Source organism: Mastomys coucha, unplaced genomic scaffold (assembly GCF_008632895.1).
Source record: "Mastomys coucha isolate ucsf_1 unplaced genomic scaffold, UCSF_Mcou_1 pScaffold13, whole genome shotgun sequence".
Lineage (NCBI taxonomy): Eukaryota > Metazoa > Chordata > Mammalia > Rodentia > Muridae > Mastomys > Mastomys coucha.
The window spans coordinates 17,530,263-17,547,551 of record NW_022196895.1 but is presented as its reverse complement, the minus strand read 5'-3'; the positions used below and the strand labels follow the sequence as shown (position 1 = coordinate 17,547,551).

Below are 17,289 nucleotides of genomic sequence, written 5' to 3'. Positions count from 1 at the left end.
TGGATGCTGAATAGCAGTTGATCTAAAAATTAGTTTCACTATAGAAATTTTTAGAAAACCAAAAGTTGAAAGCTAACTACTTGTGTGTTAAAGAATATCTCAGGCCAGCGTATTTCTCATGGTTTATACTGAAATTCAGAGAGCAGTCATGTAAAATCTCAGCACTGTGAAAATACTCATTCCTCCATCCACCATGTCAGGTGTCAACTGAAAAGTTGGAAATAATTTTTTAGTCATATTTGTAAGATATAATCTCAAAACTCTAAGAGAATCAACTGGGGAGCTTAATGTTGGGACTGGAGAGATGGCTCTGCTGTTGGGAGCACTCGCTGCTCTTCCAGAGGACCCAGTTTACCAGGATCCCAGCATATCGGGGACTGACAGCCACCTGTAACTCCTGCAACACCCTCTCCTGGCCTTTGCAGACACGCCCATGCATGCATGCATGCATCTCAGTGTAGACACACATAAATAAAAATCTTTTTAAAAAGTAAGTTAATTCTGTAAGTGTGTACTTAGCGAGGTGCAGAGAGTAAGAACATAGTCTCTGCCAGCAACCATTAGCAACAGTGGTATTTCCTCTGTTTCACTTGGAAAGAGTCCTTCAGCCTTTCTCGGTATTTCAAGTGAATTACTGAGGTACACAGTTCAGTAGAGGAGCCAGGAATGATAGCCTAGGTTAGACACACAACGGAGAGAGCAGGGAAAGGAAGCTATTTCTCAGCTTGGGTGTGTCTGATGGTTCATGATTAGGTTCCAGGAATATTACATCACAAGCATCTCGGGGCACAGAATTCACATGAATCTCTTGAGTGTTATTAAATCTGATCATTCAGTCAAGGTTGGTCCAGTTGCATGAATGTATTGTTCCCTGTTTCCTCGTTACAGTTATAGTCATTCTAGAGCAGCGCTTCTCAACCTTCCTAACGCTTTGACCCTCTAATACAGTTCCTTAAGTTATGGTGACGCCCCCCCAACCATAAAATCATTTTCATTACTACTTCATAACTGTAATTTTGCTAGCTATGAATCTTAGTGTAAATATTTTTGAAGATAGAGGTTTGCCAACAGGTTGAGAACCACTGTTCTAGAGGAAGTTGTTTAAGGCCATACATATGACCTGGTTTGTTTGGATTTTTTCCTAAGTATTTTTGCTTACTCTGATAGTTTCATACCTGTCTACATTATTATACCTGTGCACTATTACCACGTCCTCCTGCCATGTCCCTCTTTTATCTCCCTTCCACACATTCTCAGCCCCTCCAACTTCCTGACATGCATTCTCTTGCTTCATTTCTTGGCATTTGGCTAATGACCCACTGTTGTTAATTATGGTTGCCTGCGTGAGCATGGCTGTGGGGTTCTGTACCAGCTTGTATGCAGCTCACCGGGGGCTACACCACTGGGGAAAATGCCTCCTCCTCCCAGCATCAGCAGCTGGCAGCAGCTCCTTCAATGATTTGCTGTTCTTCCGAATTCTCTAAGTTTAGCACCCACAAATGGCTGAGATGGCCATGGCAAAGTCAGGATTTCCTTGTTCCCCCATTCCCTTGTTTTCATTGGTGTATGGGTCTGCTGTCAGTATAAACTTGTATTCAGTATTCAGTATAAACTTGTATTCAGTATTCTGTAGATTATAAATTATTATAGTTATTGTATTCTCAAACTGTTGCAGATTTTGTCAGTAGGAACTAAGTTGGGCCATCTCCTGTGTTCCCTTGACACATCCTCATCATCTTCTAACACTGTTTCCTGGCAACCAGTGGCCCATGCTCACCCTGCACCTCTCCTGCTCCACCCTAGACACAGTTTCTTCAAAGAGCTCTGGTTCCTGTTTAGTAGTTTGCGATATAAGGAGTATATGTCTGTCTGTATGTATGTATGTGTATGTCTGTGTGTGCCTCTGTGTCTGTGTGTGTCTGTGTTTATGTGTGTATATCTGTTTGTGTGTTTGTGTATGCTTGCCTCTGTTGTGTTTGTATGTCTGTGTCTCTATGTGTCTGTCTATGTGTGTATCTGTGTGTGTATCTACTTGTCTGTGTGTGTGTTCTTTTGTTAGTGTGTATAGCTATATTTCTTCTGTATGTCTGTGTGTCTATGTGTCTGTGTTTGTATCTGTGTGTATCTATTTGTCTGTGTGTCTGTGTGTTCTTTTGTTAGTGTGTGTATAGCTGTATTTCTTCTGATAGCTCCAATTCTAAAGCAGCCTACAAGGTGTTCTTTTCTTACTCTTCCTGCTTCTCACCATTTCATTTCTGCCCTTTCTCCCATAGTCAAACTCTGTAGCTTTCTACATTTTTGTTACATTAAGTTATTTGGAAGTATACAGACATGCTAGCCACAGTGCACATGTGGAGTTTAGAAGACGCGTCTCTTCTCTCCTTCTACCACATGGGTCTCAGGGGTCAAACTCAGGCTTATTAAGCAAGTGCCCACTGACTCGAAACTCTATAACTCCTAACACGCACACGCGTTTATTCTTTCCTGCCGTGCACATAAAGTCAACTCCCTCAGATTCTGTTCACATCTCTGCTCTAAGGAATAGAATCTTCTGAAGGAAACATATTCCTCAGCTCGTTTGACTGTGTGGGGCTAAAGGTCAAAGCTCAGTAAGGCCCAGGCAAAGGTCTCACTTTCCACTACTTCTCTCTGCCCTATCCACTACACACATCCTGAAAATTAACTCATTTCACTCTTTTCTGTTTTTTCTTTACGTTTCTTTTCTTAAAAGCAATAAATAAATGAATAAGCAGAGGATATGAACCCCATTTGTTTTAAGCACAAAGCGTATTCTATATAATCCTTTGCTTAATGTATCCTCTAAGCCAATTCATTTAACCTTATTGGACTCTTGCTACCAATCAGCAGAGGTAGACATCGCAGATAGGCAACTTGGATCTCCCTTGGAGTGAGCCACTTTCAAGTTTTGAGTAGCAACAGACCAGCAACTAGCAGCTCATGCTAGGAGCTCATGCTAGGCAGCCACTCCTGCCGCTCAACTTACAGCCACTACCTCGAGCATTCCCAGCTGCTGTGGCTGGTGGTTTCCGACAGCTCTCCTGCCTTTGGAGTGCTCACTGTCCTTAGCTTCTTGCCATCTTGGCACTTTCCTCAGCCTGTTTCAGGTCTTTGCAGTCTCTGCTTCCTATCTGTTCTCTGGGACGGCAGGCCCGGTGAGTTGTCCGTTTATTCTGTCACAAGCTTAGTCTTGTCCGCCCATGATAAAGGACTACAATAAGCAATGAAACCTCCAAAAGCAATTCTCAAGATCTGGACCAAAACATAGGCCAGTGTAGGGTGGGGAGGCAGTGTAGAAGAGGGACGTCTCCTTTACTGACCCTGGGCGGCTGAGAGGAGGGCTGTTTATATATCTAGTCACACATGTACACAGCCCTCTGTTAGCTAACCACAACATCTCTGCACTGTCATACCAGCCTCCTCAGGCATCCTCTGTGAACAGTCTTGGGTGTGGGCATCTGGAATGGCTGTCACAGTAGAAGTCATATCTTCTAGGATCATAGGTGTGTGGAGTGACAACAGAAACAGCCTCCAGACCTTTCCCATACAAGGAAACAGTGGGTTCTGCAGTGGCCAGAGCAGCTGGGGCTGGCTTATATTCTCCTCCATTGGCCATGGCTGTACTGAACCTCCCTGAGTACTCATGGTCCATTTTCTTCTTTCATTAATAATTTTATACATATATGTAATATACTTTGGTGATATCTCTGCATTACCCCTTCTTGTCTCCCTTCCACTGTACTCTTTCTCTGTGATGAGTCTCCCTTATACTCTGTGGTTTTGATCTACTGCGTTTAATTATGGTGCCTACATGAGCGCAGGTGATGTTATTTACTTGAGCAAAGGCAACTCACCAGCGGCTTCACCACTGAGGACGACAATCCCCCTCCCCTGCAATCTTTTCTCTGCTCCTCAGAGAAGGATAAGGCCGTCTGTACCTTCCCTCAACCCTGCTAGAAGGGTGATGGGGCTCATCTTGAACAGGTCTTATGCGGGTAGCTACTTGTATGTTCATGGATATACGAACCAGATCATGGTCTCCCCACCCTCTGGTTCTCACCGTCTTTCCACCTTGCTTTTCTCCAGTGTTCAGATCATTGGGTGAAGTGATATAGATACCCCACTTAGGGCTGGGCACTCAAAGGTTACTTCTTGTCAGAACTTTGACAAGTTAGAGAGTCTCTACAGTAACTGTTGCCCATTATCCAGAGACTTCCTGACGAAGGCTTACAGCAACACTGCTCTACGGGTGTGAACATAATCATTTACAGGGAATCGTGACACCCTGATCACGTAGCAAAATAACAGCAATGTGCACATGCACACACACACACACACACACACACACATACACACACACACACAGCACACCACACCACCCCAGAACCACAGCTACTGAAATGAGGACCACTCCCAGGAAAAGGGTTGGTTAATTGACAGCTTCAGTGGGGATTTCGAATCAGAATAAAAAGAGATTTGTTATCAAATATAAAGTGATTATAAAGATATAGAAATTAAACAGTATATCTATGGTGGGTCAGAGAACTACGATTAATGTCCTTAAAATAGAAATGTATACATAGATCTTTAGATACTTGTTTTATGAATATTAATACATAAGAAAGATGGCATTTCAAATCAACTACAAATGGCATAGTACTTAGGAAGTATACTAGACACTACATTGACTTTAAAAATAGAATTGATCCCTATGTTACATAATCCACCAAAGAGAATTCAGCTGAATAAATTAAGTAGTAATGAAACCAGCCACATGCTGGACTACAATATTGGTAATTACACCAGCAACTCCCAACTTCTGAGTGTGATTAAAATTTTGAACTGGGTAACCTTTTCTGGCAGGACAGCGGACTACCCTGGATAGTATTTATACCTAGCAGCACCCTGGACTCTACCCAGAGAGATAAAAAGCAGCTCTCTCATTGTGGCAACCAAAATGTCTCCAGAAATTGCCACACATCTCCTAGGAAGGTTGTAAAATCTCCCTGGTTTAAATCCAATCACCTTCTCAGCTACGAGCATAGCAGAATAAGTCACAAAAGATAATTACTATTAAGAAATTTAATATTAAGAAAATTATCTAGAGAAGCTGAAAAATTAAAGCCAAATAATAAGTCCAGAAGTATATAGCATGAAAGCCATCCACTTTACATTTAAAAAGAGTAGCTAAGAGGAGACCCAGGCATCTACGTTAATGCCTGAGCGTCACTGACTAATAGCCAAAGCTTCTGACAGAACAGAAGCAGGTGGATTGAGGATGCAGGTTTTGGTGCACATAGCTGAGCCCCTCGCTTCCATTTCTGCTGCGTCTTTCTACAGAAATCACCTAACTGTCAAGAATGTCATTGCGGTTCTTCTTATAATTGACAAATGTTGGGGAAACTCATCTTTCTAACAAAGTAAAGCCATTCTTTGTGTAATAAACATGTCAGATGATGTTGTTATTGGGGACATACATATACAAGAAGATGGAGATATTAAGGTTGAAAACTCAGTAAGAATATGGGTTTGCATATCTCTGAGATAACTGATACATACTTTCTTATTTATATAAGATTTTTGACAGGTTATATGCAGTAGGGAAGTAGGCTTGTGTTATTTTTATTTTATGTATTTCTTCCAATGAACATGAATACTTTGCGTGATAATTTTTAAGTAGAGAAATCAAGCATTTTGGGGACTTGGTGGATAGCTTTGTAGTAAACCACTTGTCTAGCTTGCTCAGAGCCCAGGTTCAGTATCCAGCAACACACACAAATATTTTTAATCCTTTGTCTCAGTTCCAAATTTTAAAAATTTATTAATTAAAAAAATTAAAGGCGGGATGGTGAGATGGCTTAGCGGGTAAGAGCACCACCAACTGCCCTTCCGAAGGTCATGAGTTCAAATCCCAGCAACCACATGGTGGCTCACGACCACCCATAATGAGATCTAACACCCTCTTCTGGTGGTCAGCTACAGTGTACTGAAAGAAAGAAAGAGAGAGAGAGAGAGAGAGAGAGAGAGAGAGAGGAAGGAAGGGAGGGAGAAAGAAAGAGAAAAAGAAAGGAAGGAAGAAAGAAAGAGAGAAAGAAAGGAAGAGAGAAAGGAAGAGAGAAAGAAAGAATCTTTAAAAATAAATAAATAAATAAATAAAATTAAAGGTAAAGCTTTAGTAAAATTTTAAATAGCAAAAAGAAAATTTTTTTCTTCAGTGTTTATGAGAAAGCTATTTGTAATTACAAAAAGATAATGTTAATTATCCATCAAATAGACCTCTTTGTGTATATAGGAGGTAAAGCTGTTTTAATAATTCAGTGTAAAACCAGGAGTGGTGGCACATGCCTTTAATCCTGGCATTTGAGAAATAGAGGTAGGAGGTAGATTCAGCTGCCTGGTGAGTTTGAGTTGGCCATATCTCAAAAAGACCAAGATAGAAATAATAATAACAAATTAGATTAAAATCTAAATATTGTCTTATATAAAAAGGTTCTTTCTCAGCTGAGGAGCTATTGGTAGTTAATGGCTGCTGGAGGAGAGGAATCATCTTTTTTAGATGTATGGCCACTGGTACATCAGCCCTCCATGATCCAGTAAATGGCCCCACACCCATTCACATGCAGGCAAGCCCAATTAACTCAGTGAGGTTTTTTAAAAAATTAAAAGGATAAGAAAGCAGAACATGCCGGGCAGTGGTGGCACACACCTTTAATCCCAGCACTTGGGAGGCAGAGACAGGCAGATTTTTGAGTTTGAGGCCAGCCTGCTCTACAGAGCGAGTTCCAGGACAGCCAGGGCTACACAGAGAAACCCTGTCTCAAAAAAACAAAAACAAACAAATGAGCAAACAAACAAGAAAGCAGACCATACAGGGAAATAAGGGTGCAGAGTGAGAGGGCCTGAGAGGAAAATGGAGACCATTCTGATAAAAATGCCTTATAGACATGTATGAAACTGTCAAAGGGCAAAAAGTTACTTTAAAACAAATCTTTCAGCCAAGTTCACCCAAGTTCCTCTCTAATGTTAAATATATATACCAAATAGAAGAATGCAGCTGTTGTTAGCCACATACATCAAAATGAATGGTTATCGGGAATCGAAGCATTGGCTAGTGAGTGTTTGCTTCACTAATGTGCAATTCGGTTTATCATGTCATAGGTCGCGTCGGGTGAATGCAATGAAGACACTGAAGTTTACAACATCACCCTGTGTACTGGGGATGAACTCACCCTAATGGGGCAGGCAGAAATCCTTTATGCGAAGACCTTCAAGGAGAAGTCACGTCTCAACACTATCTTCAAAAAGATCGGGAAGCTCAATTCCATCAGCAAGCTGGGGAAAGGCAAAATGCCGTGCCTCATTTGTATGAATCACCGGACCAACGAAAGCATCAGCCTTCCATTCCAGTGCAAGGGCAGATTTAGCACCCGAAGTCCCCTGGAACTGCAGATGCAGGAAGGGGAACACACCATCCGAAATATCGTGGAGAAGACTCGGCTCCCTGTGAATGTGACGGTGCCCAGTCCCCCGCCCAGAAATCCCTATGACCTCCACTTCATTAGAGAGGGGCACCGCTACAAGTTTGTGAACATCCAGACCAAGACCGTAGTGGTTTGTTGTGTGCTGCGCAACAACAAGATCCTCCCCATGCACTTCCCTTTGCACTTGACTGTCCCCAAGTTCAGCCTCCCGGAACACCTGGTGAAGGGAGACATGTGGCCAGAGACCCTAGTCCATCACTGGCTTGGTATCTGCCAAGAGCAGTTTGACATCGATGAGTATTCACGGGCCGTTCGCGATGTGAAAACGGACTGGAATGAAGACTGCAAGAGCCCCAAAAAGGGCCGTTGCTCTGGCCACAACCATTTACCCAATTCCCTCAGCTATGCCCGCGATGAGCTCACCCAGTCCTTCCACCGGCTCTCAGTCTGTGTGTATGGCAACAATCTCCATGGCAATAGTGAGGTGAATCTCCATGGCTGCAGGGACCTTGGGGGAGAGTGGGCCCCCTTTCCTCATGATATCCTTCCCTATCAAGACTCTGGTGACAGTGTGAGCGACTACCTTTTCCCGGAAGCTAATGAGGAGTCAGCGGGCATTCCAGGGAAAACAGAAGTTCCCTATGAAGAGCTGTGGCTGGAGGAAGGCAAGCCCAGCCGCCAGCCTCTCACTCGCTCGCTCAGTGAGAAGAGCAGGTGCGACACCTTGAGAGGCTCCACGCGGTCCACATGTGCACCCTCCTCTCCTCCTGCCCCTGCGACCCTGGGAGCCACAATGAAGTCTTCAGAAATCGCCCTACCTCCACCTCCAGTGCCTCCCAAATCTGAAGCTGTAAGTCACTTCTGTGTGTGAATGGTGTGCCAGTCTTTCATTTATTTTCTTAAAAAACAAAAGCCCTTCCCAGTTAAAGATCATCAGAATGAATAAATGTATTTAATTTGGAATGGAGTATGGACGCTAGCCCGTTTATTTCAGTTAGGCAAGTGAGAGATGTACTACGTTGGGTAAGAAACTCTTGAGAGTATCTAACAGGATATTTAAACTTGATTTGCTATTGCCTAGAAAACAAACCACAGGGAAGAGACAGCAGACACTAGATGGCCAAGAAAGGGGCAGACCTGACCGAGGTCTGAGTGACAGTGTCTGAACTGTAGCCCCTGTCAGTGGTTGGGTGGCCAGAAAGGAATGAGCTTCAGAAAATGGCCTGGAAGTAGACCAGCAGTATTCGCTGGCAAAATGAAAGTAGAGAGAGGAGGAAAGAGAGGAAGCCAGAGAAACTGGATGGTTCACCTATAAAACAAGGTAGAGACTAGTACTGTGCCTGGAGGACTTAATCCTCTGTGCTTAACACAGGGAGCAGTATCAACGAGGCCTCAGTATCTCCAGTAACTTTCCTATGTCCCTCAAGTTATATTGAGACCAGAATAAGGCCAGAGAGGCAGCAATAATGACTCCATGGATTTGACAATGTCTTTGCAGTGGGCTTTTGGGGGAGTGTTTGTTTGTTTGTTTTGTTTTGTTTTGTTTCGTTTCGTTTCTAGCAGAATTTGTTTTTTACAAGAGAGAAGACATAGAGGTTAAGACTTGGGTCCTCTGTTCTTACAGAGGACCCAAGTTCAATTCCCAGCACCAATGTGAGACAGCTCACAAATGCCCATAAATCCAGCTCCAGGGTATCCAATATTCTTTTTAGACTGCATAAGCATAGGTTTTGTGGAGTTGCTTGTAGATATTGGGGATGGTGCATTAAGGACAATGCAAAAGGGTGGATGGAGCCAGGACGTGGACAGTGGATCACTCCAAACAGCTGATTGGCTATCCACAAAGGGTTCTTGCTGCTACAAATGTTTCCCAGTGTAGGACTACCCTCCATTTGGCTTCCCAAATGCCACAGGACTGACTGGACTGCGCTTTACTTCCTACAGAACCTTCCAAAGACTTCAGGCACATGTGCAGAGAAATACCTCTACTCGATAAGAGATCCTAGACTTGGCAGAATTCTTGATGACTTGAGGTCCTCAAACCTTGTACTCATGTCAGAGTGTCCCTAGGGGTTTTCAAAACATAAATAACAAGTACACAGTGCCCTTCCTAGACGCCTTCAGTGGCATCAGAACTCTGCGCTGTGCTTGATGTGACCTTGATCTTTATCAAGAACACTACCTGAGTTGTTCCTGTTGAACTTTGATCTTCCTAGCGTTTAGTGGCTCTCGTGTTTGTTGACTGACTGGTATGCTTGTCAAGGTGATCATACCTCGGGTCACTTACGTGACCAAATCTAGAGGTTGGCCTTGGTTTTTGTTATTGCTGTTTTGTGGCTGGTAAGAGATGAACAGGAATGTCCATATTAGGAGTCCCCTCGTGAGTATGACTGGAGCCTTACCTACTAAGGAAGATTAAGAGGTGGAGTTTTTTGGGGGGAAGTATTATTTTGTATTGTTTTGTTTCATGTTTCAGTGTGTTGCCCCAAATCATGTAGATTTTGTGATCAACTGGTTATCTCAACATTTCTTCAGACCTGATCTATGCATACTTTTCACAAATATTCATGATGAGGAACCTTGGAGGCCATTGGCATATCCATGAGGTTCAATGGGATCCTGGGGTCCTTTGACAAGAATATGAGCTTGTAAGATTGCATTGTGACTCTGGGGGGCACATTATAAAGTTCTTTGTAATGTGACTGATCTGAGGTCACTCAGAATTTGTAAACAGGGTAGGGTAACCAACAAGATAGTTTTCGTTGATGTACACATTCTTTTTAAGATTTATTTATTTATTTATTTTATGTGTGTGAGTACACTGTCACTGTCTCCAGACACACTAGAAGAGGGCATAGGATCCCATTACAAATGGTTGTGAGCCACCATATGGTTGCTGGGAATTGAACTCAGGACCTCTGGAAGAGTACTCAGTGCTCCTAACTGCTAAGCCATCTCTCCAGACCAATGTGCACAATTTTTTAAACTGCAATTTTTGTTTCATCAATCTGTGTTAAATCATTTGCATAAGGCTTTGCAGTATTTTTATGACATAAACATTTTAACATAATGGTACTTGCAATAATTTTTAAAAGAAAATGACTATGCTGTCATCCTATCTTGACCTTGGTTCTAAAAACATCAGACTTAAACTGAAACCACAAACAAATGTCATAAAGACGTAGGCCTGCAGTCCACAAAGGGACTTCTCACGACACAAGAGACTCTTCTCAGTATGCCCAGTGTTTATAAACATAAAGGATGTGTTCTAAACACCTGAAAAGCATTTACTTTTAAAGGAAAAGCAGGATATTTTAAACGAAGCCATTTTTATTGGTTCTGTGACCATGAAATGAATTTTCCATTTTTAGTGTGTGGTGGGCAGGGGAACCAGAGAATGTCACGACTGTTAGATGTGGCTTCAGCTTGTGATTTTTCAAACAGGAGCTTTAACAGGCCATAAATGCAAGTCCTCCCATAGAATTGACCACAGTCCTGCCTTGGGTAGTTAGAGTGCCGGGAGAGTGGCAGCCTTGTGTCCACAATCATCCCACCCAGTCACTAAAAGGGGTGAAGAGAGAGAGACAGGAAGGACCCCCCTCCAGTTATCAATGCTTTCCAACTAAGCCCCACCTCCCAAAGGTTCAATCACATCCCACAGCAGCTCCACCAGCTGGGGACCAAATGTTCAAACACATGTTCCTCTGAGAGACGTGTCTCATTCAAACCGTCACCAAAACCAGCAGAACACTTACCTGGAAACTTGACTGTCCCCACCAGGAACTTCTAAGACAGCAAAACAGTCAAAGAGAGAGTGTGCGCCACAGAAAGGAAGCAAGTTGGCTTGTGAGTGTGGCTATGCTGAGATCTTGTGTGGGGCAGCACTGTGGTGCCTGTCTGCTCATCCTTCCAGATTTCTACCCACAGCTGCTGAGTTGTGACATTGTTGCGCTGAGGATTCTGATGGTATTTGTTTCTTTGAGTGAGTGCAAAAACGATTCTTTCTCCTTCAGTAGTCATGGCCACTTAGAATTATACCGCAATTATATTGCCTATGTAAAGATGGCTTCTCAGGGTGTTTTTGACAATTTGCAATGCTCACCTCTCTGGAGTGGGAGAGCACTCCTCTTGACAGGAGAGTCTCGGAGATGTGTAGGGAAGAAAGGATCTTCCACTTTTATCCCTTAGAACTATTGCATCACAGCCCAAGCTAAGAAATAAGCCAAGCCCACTGGCAGACCCTTGTCACTTTCAAAGTTTGCCAGGAGGGCAGACAAGATGTGCTTGTCACCAGGCCAGACAATTTGATCTCCATAACTGAGTCCCACCCACATGGTAGGAGGAAACAGCAACACCTGTGAGTTACCTGACCCCCACACGCAAATCATGGTGCATGTACATGCAATTTTTGATAACTTTTTAAAGATCCCTGTACCATGATAATTGACAGTTCCTCTTAAATCGATTATTCTTTGGTCCATATGTTTATAATGAACACATTCTTCATTTTAGCATATTGTAGGTCTCTATTCATCTTAATTCCCAGGTGCTAGCTAATATTTCTTTTTTTCAATAATTTACTTAATTTTATTTTATGTGTGTCAATGTTTTGCCTTCATGTCTCTGAAGGTATCAGCTCCTCCTACAATTGGAGTTACAGACAGTTGTAAATGCTGCCATGTACATGCCTGGACGTGAACCCTGGTCCTATGGAGGAACAGCCAGAGCTCTTAACCGCTGACCTATTACTGCTCCAGCCCCCTAATATTCTAAAGTTTACTCAGACACTTGACAAGTGGCAGTCTTTAAGATTCCTCTATCTTCCTGTCTCTGGGCCCTACTTCTTTCTCCCTTCCCCCTCCTCACCTCAAATGGCTATCAGAAGTACAGAGCCATTTGCAGGAAAATTGATATAACTGGAAATTATCATGTTAAGGGAGCATATGTTTCCTGCTATTTGAGGTTCTCAGGTTTTATATAAACTGTGTGTGTGTGTGTGTGAGAGAGAGAGAGAGAGAGAAAGAGAGAGAGAGAGAGAGAGAGAGAAGAAGAAGAAGAAGAAGAGAGAGAGAGAGAGAGAGGAAGAGAGAGAGTTGGGGGGAGTAAAAGTAGAAGTATTGAACTATTTAGGGGGTCCAAGAAGACTACCAAGAGTGGGGAAAGCAGAATGAGGGAGAGATAAAGAGCGCATGTTCAGTGTGCAGTGTATGTCTATATGACAGTGATCTTATGTAGCACAATACTGGGTATGGCGAATATATAGTATGAATTTTTTTAGAAGAAAATAGTAAAATCTCAGTGGAAAAAGTACCACTAAAGTACAGGGCATACCTGGAGGTGTGAAGCCAGACGCAGAGGTTCTCCAGCACATGCAAAGCCTCAGTTCAATCCCCAGCACAGAAACAACCAACCACACCACCAGGTCTCAACCTTCTGAAGCCATTTGGGCAGCAGTGTCCTGTCTGGGACCGACATCTTCTGTCTATACAGTCACCCTGGGCTGGATATTAGCACTCCACGATCTGTAATGCTGGTGAAAGGAAAGGCCAGAGTGAGCTCTACACTGAAGCCACCACCAATTTCACCCAGTTTTACTGCAGTGTTCGTAAGTTTGTTAAGCTTTCTGACTGACAGGATGCTCTCACAGCTGCTAAGAGGCAGAGTAGGAGGCCCAAACTGTAGCATGGAGACTTAAGTCACTCATGAAGGTGGGCATCCCATCATTAGTAAGCCCCAAAATGAAGTACACCACCATGAGACTCAAAGGACGCACTGAAAGTTGGGCCCCATTGCAGCAGGTACTTAAGACACCTTTCAGCTGGAGGTTAGATTCTGAGTTGCCCTCAGTCAGCTGAACATCAGTGGGAAGATGGAATCTGTCTAGGTCCTTGGAGCCATTTTCCTCTAGTGGAGCTCAGGAGAGCACCGATGTCCATACTGCAGGATAGTTAGGAGAGCACCAATTTCCACACCACAGGATAGTTAAGAAAGTACCGATGTCCACACCGCAGGATAATTAGGAGAGCCCCAATCTCTGGACCTGCATCCTCACTTGACATAGCAGCTTCACAAGTGGGAGAAATATGGCGCCTACCTGAGTTAGCCCCTGTGGGAAGGATAAGTTCTTCACTGTGATTGTGTTCTACAAAGGACTTGGCACATCGTCTCAGCACTTAGGGAACATTCAAAATAAAGAGTAGCAGTAATTGAATATAGGATGGATTCCAGCTTATAGCCAGATAGGAAGTGACCTTTAAGACTGGCTGGATGCCCTTGCAACTGCTGAGAGGCAGGGTATGAGGACCAAGCTCTAGGATGAAGAATGAAGTCGCTCATCATTAGAGGGTGGGTTAATGAGGCTCCATAGTGAAGCACACCGCAATGAGACTTAGAGAGGGAGTCGGAAGCTACAGCTTTATCCCTCCTCCCATCCTTCCTTGACTAATGGTTGAAGAGAGGAAGTGAGCCCCTCCAGAGGGTCAGGCGGTCAGTGGACATTGGTATCTCCACAGCCGAGTCCAGAGAGGCAGCTCAACATCCAGAGGAGCTGCTCTCCCTCATACGATAACACATTTGACTTTTAAAAAATTAGAGCAGTATTTTAACCTGCCTTTTAAAGTAGATACTTAACAGGGTATGTTTCATAATTACCTGGCAATGGAGTTATCGTAAACAATGTGATCTATTAAACCAAACAGTAACAACCTACACTGTCTCCTGGGACTCTGAGGATCCCAGGAGTGAATGTCATTTCAAGGGGGGAGAGAAGGGGTATGAAGAACTTGCAGGTGCTTGTAAAAAGGGTACCTGTGAACAAGTTTCAAGGAACTAATATTGACATCCCCGCCTGCATGGCTGTCTCAAAGCTCAGGTGTTATCTCCCATTCACCAAGCCAGACTGGGGTAGCAACCGTTAGCTCTTATAACTCTGAGCACCACCATCCCCACCCCCAATAGAACTGGGATTTATTCCTAACTACTCAGGTTAAGAAAGTGTTCTAAAAATGTTGGTTTGTTAACTAAAGGAAGTGATCATGAGAAATGATTCAAGCTCTTTTGTTTTGTTTTGTTTTTGTTTGTTTGGGTTTTTTTGTTTCATCTTTGTCCTTTTTCCCTTCCTCAAATCCTGGGACCAATCCTATGGTTAACAGTGCTTCTTCACATGTAGGCTGACAGTCTGAGTTCAATTCCCAGAGCTCATGGTAGAAAGACAGAACTGACGCTCTCATGAAACGTCCTCAGTGTGCATGCACCCACACTCACAAATGATAGTTTTTTAATTTTTAAAGAAAAATATGTTAGTGTTAGATAAGCCATTAAATGACAGGTTTTCTTAAAGACACAAGATGCATTAATATTCAAGGTGAAATATTGAAAACCATTCAAATGAAGTTGGGGCCTAGGGATTGAAGAGCTCGGGACTTGGAAGCTTGCATAGTGTGCATAAGGCCCTGGTTTTCAGTATCGAGCCAGGAAAAATATAATGTGTGGAAGAGATAATGTGTATCAAGCTAACTGGTCTACAATAGCCTCCATTCAAGATCCCACTAATTAATGAGGTCTCCTAGAACAGTTGGCATTTAATTCGCTTTAATTACAACTTTTGAGGAATACTTTGTAAGCAAGCCCTACCTGGGCTTTCATTCATTAATTGAAATGATGAATACATTAGTATGTTGTTGTGGTACTCTGAAACTAATTGCCTTCCATTTCAGGTAGGTTGTTCTTACAATGAAGTTTTCTAAGCCAAGACATTTTTTTTCTCCTATGTCCATTGGAACTTTCAGTGACTGGCATGCTAATAAAGATAATTATAGTACCCTAGTAGAATAAGTCATGCACTCTGCCACTTGTGTAAAGTCACGCTGACAAGAAGGTTATATGCTATGCAATGCTATATATCATACATTGTACTACTTTCTCAGAAAAATCTTTATATGAGGCCCCAGTGACACCCAGGTCTTAAACAACGGCTTCTTTTCAGAACCACTTGCCCTTCTTGCCTCCAGCTGAGCAGCGCAGCTCCGGCTCTTATTCGTCCTTGCCTGGGGCTTGAATATTGGAGACCTTCTCCCAGTAGGATCTGTCTTAGAACCTTATTATCAACATACAGTGAGATGAAGGAAATAATAAGACACCACATTTAAGAATGGGGATTTAGACTGTAAGTTGGCCTTTGGTAGCTAATCCAGTAGAGATCCATTTATTACATTTCGGTAAGATAAAACTCGCATTTCTGTCTGGCTGAAAATACCCGCTTGTGGCTATGTGGCAGGGTTATGAACTCTTTGTATAAAAGACTCTTTATAAATAAGATTTCTTAAGGCTGTAATGATTTTGTTATCTGGGAGGGAGAGTGTGGGAAGAAATGTAAAATGCAGGGCAGAGAGCATGCAGGGAAGACAAGGTTACAAAGTTCAAGGCAGCATAGTTACAAAACTCCTTTCTTTAGATTGCCAACGCTGTCCTGAATTTGACTCTTTTAGAGAACACACAGAATGAAGGTGAGCCCAATTTTAGATCAAGCTCACCACCAGCATATTTATTTTCTGAATGGTTGTCAATATGGAAACAAAAGACTCAAACCCAGAAGAATCAAAAGTCTCTTTCGTGATCGTTCACAGTTCCAGGCAATATAATCTTTCCCACAGGCTATGACCCCATCACCACCACCAACAACAACTGTGGGACGTAGATTTAGCCTGTACAGTCTCAGGAGGGGTGGCCATCGGCAGCTGTCTCCACATCTACTATCTTCTCCTAGGGGCTGAGCAGCCACTGCTGTGAAATTGAGTTTTTCTCAGAAGGATGTTAAGCAAAGAATGGTGACATGATTTGTTTCCTTTTTGTGAGCTCTCTTATTGGTCAGCTAGTGGAGGTGTAGTATTTCCATCCTAGATTAAGAGCAGGGAGTTACCGAGTGTCAGGAAACAGGGGGCTACCTAAGAAATGTCATCTAACCAAAGTCTCACACCCCCTCACGGACACCAGCAGTGACTTTTACTTTTTGCATTTTTTTTCTGGTTTTTCAAGACAGTTTCTCTATATTGCCACGGCTGTCCTGGAACTTGCTCTGTAGACCAGCCTGGCCTCAAACTCACAGAGATCCACCTGCCTCTGCCTCCCAAGTGCTGGGCTTAAAGGCATGGGCCACCACCAACTTGTTTTTTTGTTTTTGTTTTTATTTTGTTTTTTATTTGTATTCTTTTAATCCCAGGAGAAAGAAAGTTGGTTTTTTGTTTTTGTTTTTATTTTGTTTTTTATTTGTATTCTTTTAATCCCAGGAGAAAGAATACTTCATAATATGTATAAAATACCACAGCCATATGTAAGACTTGAATTCTGCTGTGCAGACATCCATATTTCCAGCCTGTTTTCCAACCATGCAGGAACCCACTATGTACAGTCAAATCCTCACAAATTATTTTTAACATGTAGGCATTTCAAGAAAAACAATGTCCCGCATTTCCCCCAGACGTTTGGTTCTTTATCTTGTTCTCTGGCAGATATTCTCAGGACTAACAAGAGCTGCAGCAGTGTCAGTTTTGAAGGTCTAGGAGGGTTAAATGCCTATTCCTCGGAGGTAGGAGAGCAAATTTAACCTTCCAGGCCATCTTCAGACATCAGGAAAGTAGTCCTATCCCACAATGCATTTGACTTCAGTCCAGTGATTGAAGTTGTATTTGACCATGCTTACTTAAAATATGAAGCCCTGTACTCTGTTAGATACATTTTATCCTCATGCTAGCTGATTGAGGGTAGGTTGGTGTGCACTGTTTTTCTGTGTGAT

The 17,289-nt window shown here is 42.8% G+C and overlaps 1 protein-coding gene and 1 long non-coding RNA gene across 3 annotated transcripts in view; one reads left to right on the top strand and one right to left on the bottom strand.

The window, feature by feature from the left end:
- Window positions 1–7,379, bottom strand: part of LOC116086894 — a 51,472-nt gene extending 44,093 nt beyond the window's left edge. Inside the window, exon 1 of the long non-coding RNA XR_004117176.1 lies at window positions 7,248–7,379. This is a non-coding gene — a long non-coding RNA (uncharacterized LOC116086894). The remainder of the gene's footprint in view (window positions 1–7,247) is intronic.
- Window positions 1–17,289, top strand: part of Garem1 (GRB2 associated regulator of MAPK1 subtype 1) — a 176,820-nt gene that overhangs the window by 145,464 nt on the left and 14,067 nt on the right. For both annotated transcript variants that reach the window (XM_031365066.1, XM_031365065.1), the window contains exon 4: window positions 7,177–8,349. In XM_031365066.1, coding sequence (XP_031220926.1) covers window positions 7,177–8,349 — 1,173 coding nt within the window. The remainder of the gene's footprint in view (window positions 1–7,176; window positions 8,350–17,289) is intronic.